Here is an 8,145-nt window from a genome sequence, read left to right on the forward strand (position 1 = left end):
GGAGTGTGGTTCAGTCGACAGAGTGCTTTCCTAGTTTGCACAACGCCCCAGGTTGGATGCTCAGCCCTTAGGAATCTGTGTGGTCACACACACACCTGTAATCCCAGCACTGAAGAGCTGGAGACAGGGTGTGGTCAGGAGTTCAAGGAGGTATCCTTGGATATATTTGAGTCCAACCTGGTCTACCTAGTTTCAGATAGATGATAGACAGATAGATAAGTAGATGGATGGATGGATGGATGGATGGATGGATGGATGGATGGATGGATGGATGGGTGGGTGGGTGGGTGGATGGATGGATGGATGAATGAATGGATGGATAGATGGATGGATAAACAAGTTGACCACCAAATGTCTTCTACTCAAACATGAAACAGAACACCCTTCATTCCTGCTGCTTTAACTGGAAATATTCCAAGTACCCCAAGGTCTTCAAGGTCTATGACAATCCAGCTGGGTCTTCCATGACTACTTTTGTACTATGCAACTGGTTTCCTGTGGTCCTCAGTGGAAGAAAGAATCTTCTAGACTATATCCTACTTGGAAAGGACCTCTCTAATTTTCAGTTGTCATTAACTTACTGGGTGTTTCAAATGCTCTGCTATGGAAATGTGATTTCTGGCCACTGACTAGAGTTTTGCTAGTCTGTAGGTGAATTATAGTTATAAACCAAGTTATTTTATAAACCAGGCATGCATCTCTTAATATTGTAAAATGCACACCAACTATAATGCTTGGCCCTAACGCAGTGATTTTTAAAATTGAACTTAAGCGGAAACTTTGCGGGAACTAGAGAAATGGCTTGGTGATTAAGAGCGCCTGCTGTTCTCCCAGGGGACCAGGGCTCAGTTCTTAGCACTCACATCAGATGGCTCGGAACTGCCCACAACTCCAGGTGATCCAACAGCTCTGTTGGCTTTATGGGTACCTGCCCTAGAATGTACACGCCCCTGTCTCCAAACATACACATAGTTAAACATAGTAAAAGAAAAAATCTTTAGAAACTTTGTAAGCTAGGGAAAAGTTGGCTTTGCGCTAGAAATGGTAGAGTGACATTCACCAAGTGAAAAATGCTGGCTAACTCACCTAATCTGAGTTGGTTAACGGGATTATATTAGTGGTCACTGGATATCTGTATCCCATGGAGATACGTGGGAAGTCTGCTGAAATTTTGTCTGAAAGACTTTTCTTCCTGAGCAACAGAGCTGTTAGCTCTTAACGGTAACCTGAATTGTGGAAGTAAACCTAGGCAAAAATTTTAGAACAGAGGAAGTAATAATTATGTGATGTGTTATCTCCAGTGATGTCAAGGAAAATTTCAAATTAGTAACTAAAGAAATAAAAGTGAATAACCTCATAAGAAAATAACACATTATACTGATGAATTGGAGTAGCATTTGTAATAGAATCCATTTATATTTAAAAGATATTGTTTTGGTGTTGGGGACTGAACCCATGGCATTGTATATGGATAACATTTGCTTTCTCATTGACCTAAACTCCGGCTAAACTGTACCATTTGAGCCATGCACACTGATCTAAACATGTCACTTAGTTTCATTCGCATTTTGAAAGGGAGTCAACTTGGATCCCAAAGGGAAATTGATTGGTCTAGACTCACACAGCTAAGAAGGATAGTTCTAAAGCAATATTCTCTCTACCACATTCCACCCCACCGCTCATTTGGATGTCACCATTGGAAACGGGTGATTCGTCTCAACAGCCTGGTGATTAGCATTGCAAAATGTTGTCACAGGTTTTGGAGAGACACCCCTCAAGGCCCGCCGCATCTGTGGGTGCACGGATGGCACAAATCGGTTGCTGTTGCATATGGTAACACCTGGTACAACCAAGCGCAACTGCTGGGTGAATGCCCGAGCTCAGGACCCCCCTTGAGCATCTCAAGGATAGAGCGAGGCCACACTGCTCTTCCCATCTCCTCAAAGGCTGAGACACATAGAGCACCCCGCTCCCCGGAAGCATTTATTAGTGATAAAAACAATCGCACGGATGTGATGTAGGAAAGGAATGACCTCTGGGTCTGTCGGCATAGGCTCGTGATCTTAGCTGCTCAGGGAGCTGAGGCAGGAGGATGGAAAGTCTCAGATCATGAGTTCAAGGCTAGTCTGGGCAACTCAGTGAGACCCTATCTCAAAATAAAAAGTCATGTGGCGGCTGGGGATACACCTTAGAGGCAGAGGGCTTGCTTACCATGTACAGTGCATGGATTCAATCAAGACTGGGAGCAAGAAAAAAAAAAGACATCAATAAAAATTGATTCCTGGATCTCAACCAAGGCAGCAGTCACCTAAGGCATTCCAGGTAGAAGAGGTGGGAAGGTCTCCGTAACAGTGGCGGTCATTCAGTTTCCAGAACAGGCGCCTCGGCTGGAGCTGTGTGTGTTTCCCGAGATAATAGGAGGTACCATCACCCAGTATATCATTCAGTGAGTAGAGACGAGCACAGACTCTCCAGGCCTGTCCATCTTTCTCTGAAGGTGCTGCAGAGCCCCACCTCCATCATAAAGCATGCTAGAAACGATTGTTCTCCTTTTTCTCTAACGCCTTGAAACTCCTGCGCTACCTTTCCGTTCATGTGAAGTGCCGATCTTGAGAGAATCTCTATTTCCGAGTGATTCGCTGAGAACATTGAGTGCCAGACCACATGCTAATTAAGGCTTGTCACATACCATAATGGCACCTTAGCAATACACCAATTAACAGTTACTTTAATTACACCACTTACATGAAATTAATGAAGAGTCTAGCTGATGAGGAATGAGAGCCTGCACAGAAGAGCCACGCAGAGCATTCATCAAGCCTCTGGTGAAACAGCCTTTGAGAAATCTGTTCCTTTCCATTGCCTCGTTAAAAAAAAAATACATATATTCTCAGGGGTGGGGGGAGTGGCTCTTTGTAAAGTGAGCTGTCAATAAATTAAAGAAGAGGGCTCCTTTTTGGTGCTAGAAGGGCTGAATGCCCAGGCTTTGAAGATTGAGAGACTGAGTTTAAATCCTACATCTGCCCTTTCTAATTGTTTACTCAGTGAACCAGGTACAGAGGAGAGTTTCTTCAACCCAAAAAAGGGGACCTAGAAGCATCAGGAGATAACAATTTCATTGTGATGAGAGACAATACACTCTCCTCTGAACTCAGGACATTGACCACTGCCCATTCTTACCATTTCTAGAGAGAGTTGCGTCCATAGCTAATGTGGCAAGAGAAAAGAAAAGTGTATCCAAATGGAAAGAAAAAAAAAAAAAGGAAATCTTTCTTAATTGTAGACTGCTTGATCACTGTGATGGTTAAACTCGTCAACTTGATAGGATTAGGAATCGGTGTGGGAATAAAACTCAGGGCATCTCTAGGAGGGTTTATCAAGATTAAGCTAACTGAGATGGACACTATAAATATAGAGTGTACCAGTCCATGGGGAGGGGTCCCGTAGTGGGAAGAACACCCTAAGTGTCTCCCAGTCCATGGGATGGGGTCCTAGACTGAATAAAATAGAGAGAGCAAGCTCGACACCAGCATTTCCCCGTCTCTCTTCCTGACTGAGGATGCAGTGTGAGCACCCGCCTAATGCTCTGCGGACCTGACTTCCTTACTGTGATGGACTGACGGTCTCCTCCAATCTTGAGTCAGGGGAAACCCTTCCTTCAGTTCCTTTCCTCAAGGATTTTATCACAGCAACAAGCTAAGTCCCTAAGACAACCGCTTTTGTAGAAAAGCCAGTGAATTCTTTTTTAAGTTACTACAGGGGGATGGCTCAGTTGGAAAAGTGATCATGACACAAGCTTGAGGACCTGAAAGTGACCCTCAGTGCCCACATTAAAAAGTCAGGAAAGGAGGTACCCATTTGTAATCCCAGAGCCAAGGAGAAGGACACAGGATGATCTCTGGGTGAAACACCAGGTCCCAGTGAGAGACCTTGTATCAAAAAACAAGACGGATGGCTCTTAATGAATGACACCCCAATTTGACCCCTGGCCTCCACACACACACGTGCACTCACACCCATTTGGACACGAATGCCCCTAACACCCACATAAACAAAGCATCTATAATTAACAAGCGATTGTTTCTAGGTTACAGCATGCAAGATCAATATACAAAAAAAAAAAATTGTTGTATTTCTATAAACCTTGGGCAACTCTTTAGCCTCCCTGGATCAGTTCTCTGTGTTACATGGCAGCAGATACTTTATGAATTTGTTTTTGAAGGGTAAGAAAATGGAAGTTTCTAAGATAAGTCAACAAACGTTGGTTTCCATTTTTAGTATATATCAGACAAAAAGTCTTGTGGGTCTGAAGTGACATCTTATCTTCCCAATAAGTATGGAAGAATGAATGAGGAAGTAGAGTAGAGGTTCTCAACCCATGGGTTGAGACCCCCGAGGTTTTTGAAGTGGCAATGAAAACAGTTTTATGGTTGGGGGTCACCACAACACGAGGGACTGTATTAAAGGGTCACAGCATTAGTTGGGAAGCACTGCCTCTCTCCTCTCTCCTCTCTTTTTTTTTTTCTAGAAACAATTCAATTGTTTATTACAATCAACATACAGTGATCAGGGTGTGGAGATCTGCACGAGAGAAAAGGCCCGCCAGGTACAGGGGCTGTCACCAAGCTTGAGGTCCTGAGTTTGTTGATCACTGGAAACCATACAGGGGGAGGAGAGAACAGATTCCCAAAAGTAGTCAGGTACCTCCAATGCATAGGCACACCCCCACACAATACATAAACCGTAAAAACCTTCTTTTTAGGGTGTGGAGGTTTAATCACAGGGCAATCTTATTTACTTATAAAGCAAGAAGGAAGGGCTGGAGAGATGACTCGAGGCTCTTGCAGAGAACCTAAGTTCAGTTCTCAGTGCCCACCGGGCAGCTCACGACTGTCGGCAACTCCAGTTCCAGGCCTGACTCCCTCTTCTGGCCTCTGTGTGCACCAGGGACGAGTGTGATGCACAAACACACATGTAGACATTCACACACACACACACACACACACACACACACACACACACACACACACACACAATCCATAAAGCAAGTCTTTTTGTTTCAGAGCTGAGTGTAGGAGTAGGTAACATCTCAGAGTCCAAGGCTTTTCTCCAAAGCTGTGAGCAGTAGTGTTCTCACTGGAAACAATGAAGAGGGGTCTCCTTTCCTACACTTTGTCTCCATCATGAACCTCTTTTACTGGCGGGAATTATGTTAGTAGTTTCTTCCTGTCGGCTTTAGTTAAAACTTAGAGATCAAGTGGTTGCCCGATACCTCAGAACTGGCAGATACCGTTCTTTTAGACCATGACACTGTTTGTTTATTTAATATCTTTTGACTCCGTTGCACTTTTTGTTTTAAAATTAAATGAAGGTTTATTTCAAAATTAGTCTTAGAGTATAAGCTGGGTTGAGGGCTGGAGCCAGACTACATAATGAGTGGTGAGGGCACCTGCCTTCCCCAACATGGGTGGAGAGGAAGCAGCGTCGTCGGCCCTGCGCCCGATCATGCATCCAAGGATTACTAGCACTAGAAGCCAACAGCAAAGGACCCCATGCGCGCACGGACGGTGGCTCATGTTTAATCCAGGTTAAGCTGTACACGTTTAAATACACGCCGGAGGTTATGTGGTGTCATGCAATCCCAGGGACGGGATGACTCTCTTGCTCAGTGACCTCCCGCAGTAAGGCTGCTCCAAAGGCGAGGTTAGGTTGGACGGAGCACTTTTAAAATGTAGTCCGTTAGCAAAGCAGGCACCTTCTCATTGTCCTCCTTCATGGCGAAGAGAACTAGGGAAGGAGAGAGAGGGAGAGATGGGCCAAGATACTGTCAGGGTATCAGACAACTTCCGCCTGTTTGTCAACATCTGCAGGTCTTCCACGGAGGGAGGAGAGGACTTCTTCTCGTAAGGGATGGCTGTGTTCAGATACTGTCTGTCAGCTCCTGAGGAGCCAAAAGTCTGGCGGATGCCACTCTGCAGGATGTTGGAGATGCCTTGCATGCTGAAGCGCTTGAGAGGCATCTGGTTTCCCTTCTCTATCCCGCTGCTCTGCAGGCTCAGCCCCTTCTCTTTCCGCCTCTTTTTCGCTAGTTCCCGCTGCTCCTTCTGCTTGTTCTGAACTTCAGTGATCACCGTGATGAAGGAGTTCTTCACTTCCTTCTCAAACTCCAGCTCGTCTCTGCGGGCCAGCTGGTGGACCAGCTCTTCTGAGAAGTCACGGATGGCACCCTCCCCCTGGTCCAGCAGCTCTGCCAGCTCAGACCCATGCCAAAGCAGGGTCCCCCGAGTGTGCTTCCTAATCAGGGGCATGGCCAGGCGGTGGGAGCCTGTCTGGGCTGCTCCTGGTCCAGTCAGCCTGGGAAGATGCCCTGATCCTCACCTCCCTCTTCCCAGAGAGGTCATACCTACCTGACTGGCCCCCACCCAGGGAGTTGGTAGAAGCCTGCATCTTACTTTCTGGCAGGGGAGCCTCTGCTAAGGTCGCTGGCCCTCACCGATGCCCCGGTAGCCTCTACTTGACTCCTGAGTTCTGCCCCTCAACTCTGTGCCCTCCCCAAGGGCACCTGCATGCACTGGGAGTGGGCAGCCAGCCTAGCCATCAGGGCAAGAGCCCTCTGCCACGCGCTTTGTGCCTCCAAAACTCCCCCACCTTGGCTGAGGCCTCAGACCAGTCATCCTTGGTGGAGCACCCCTACCCCAGCTGATCCAAACTCAAATGCCTGAGGCCTCGCTAGGGCTGCCCCATAGGACACTGAGGTGGTGCCAGTGTCCTCTCCTCTCCTCTCCTCTCCTCTCCTCTCCTCTCCTCTCCTCTCCTCTCCTCTCCTCTCCTCTCCTCTCCTCTCCTCCCCTCCCCTCCCCTCCCCTCTCCCCTCTCCCCTCCCCTCTCCCCTCCCTTCTCCTCTCTCCTGTCCTCCTCTCCTCTCCTCTCCTCTCCTCTCCTCTCCTCTCCTCTCCTCTCCTCTCCTCTCCACTCCCCTCTCCCCTCCCCTCTCCCCTCCCTTCTCCTCTCTCCTGTCCTCCTCTTCTCTCCTCTCTCCTGTCCTCCTCTTCTCTCCTCTCTCCTGTCCTCCTCTCCTCTCCTCTCTCCTGTCCTCCTCTCCTCTCCTCCCCTCTCCCCTCCCCTCTCCCCTCTCCCCTCCCCTCTCCCCTCCCTTCTCCTCTTTCCTGTCCTCCTCTTCTCTCCTCTCCTCCCCTCCCCTCCCCTCTCCCCTCTCCCCTCCCTTCTCCTCTCTCCTGTCCTCCTCTCCTCTCCTCTCCCCTCCCCTCTCCCCTCCCTTCTCCTCTCTCCTGTCCTCCTCTTCTCTCCTCTCTCCTGTCCTCCTCTCCTCCCCTCTCCCCTCCCTCTCCCTCTCCCCTCCCCTCTCCCCTCCCTTCTCCTCTTTCCTGTCCTCCTCTTCTCTCCTCTCTCCTGTCCTCCTCTCCTCTCCTCTCCTCTCCTCCCCTCCCTCCCCTCTCCCCTCCCCTCTCCCCTCCCTTCTCCTCTCTCCTGTCCTCCTCTTCTCTCCTCTCTCCTGTCCTCCTCTCCTCCCCTCCCCTCCCCTCCCCTCTCCCCTCTCCCCTCCCCTCTCCCCTCCCTTCTCCTCTCTCCTGTCCTCCTCTTCTCTCCTCTCTCCTGTCCTCCTCTCCTCTCCTCCCCTCTCCCCTCCCCTCTCCCCTCTCCCTTCCCCTCTCCCTCCCTTCTCCTCTTTCCTGTCCTCCTCTCCTCTCCCCTCCCCTCTCCCCTCCCCTCTCCTCTCTCCTCCCCTCCCTCCCCTCCCCTCTCCTCTCCTCCCCTCCCCTCCCCTCTCCTCTCCTCCCCTCCCCTCCCCTCTCTCCTTCCCTCTCTCCTCCCCTCTCTCCTTCCCTCTCTCCTCTCCTCCCCTCCCTTCCCCTCTCCTCTCCTCTCCTCTCCCGGACATGATTGACAGATTGGTAGCTCTTTCTCAATCTGTCAATCCTGTCCAGGCTGGGTGAGGTTTCCCATGCTGGGAATCCTTGCATCATTAAGCAAATGCAGCATGAACAAAGGTAACACACCTTTACACAGTTAAAAGTAACAGTCTACAGCATCAACAAATGTAAATACATCTTTGCCTAGTTAAAATAATATTCTACAACAGTCATTTTGTGATGTGATTTGCAAATATACATGCATAGACACATA

At 48.8% G+C, this 8,145-nt stretch overlaps 1 protein-coding gene across 1 annotated transcript; it reads right to left on the reverse strand.

Annotated features, from left to right (window-relative positions):
- Positions 1-5,704: 5,704 nt before the first annotated feature.
- On the reverse strand, positions 5,705-6,308 carry LOC114692028 (fasciculation and elongation protein zeta-1-like). Its single transcript, XM_028867646.1, has 2 exons — positions 5,852-6,308; positions 5,705-5,787 (listed from the first exon to the last, which is right to left on the reverse strand). The coding sequence occupies exons 1-2, from the start codon at positions 6,306-6,308 to the stop codon at positions 5,705-5,707; spliced, it is 540 nt and encodes a 179-aa protein (XP_028723479.1).
- Positions 6,309-8,145: the final 1,837 nt, after the last annotated feature.

The sequence above is a fragment of the Peromyscus leucopus genome, chromosome 22 (assembly GCF_004664715.2).
Source record: "Peromyscus leucopus breed LL Stock chromosome 22, UCI_PerLeu_2.1, whole genome shotgun sequence".
Taxonomy (NCBI): domain Eukaryota; kingdom Metazoa; phylum Chordata; class Mammalia; order Rodentia; family Cricetidae; genus Peromyscus; species Peromyscus leucopus.

Bases quoted from the DNA above. Each gene is read 5' to 3' on its own strand.
- LOC114692028 (XM_028867646.1), bottom strand. From the start codon at position 6,308: ATGCCCCTGATTAGGAAGCACACTCGGGGGACCCTGCTTTGGCATGGG. The intron at 5,788-5,851 runs GGCGGAAGTTGT...CTCCTTCCCTAG, and splicing joins CCTGCAGATGTTGACAAACA to TTCTCTTCGCCATGAAGGAG.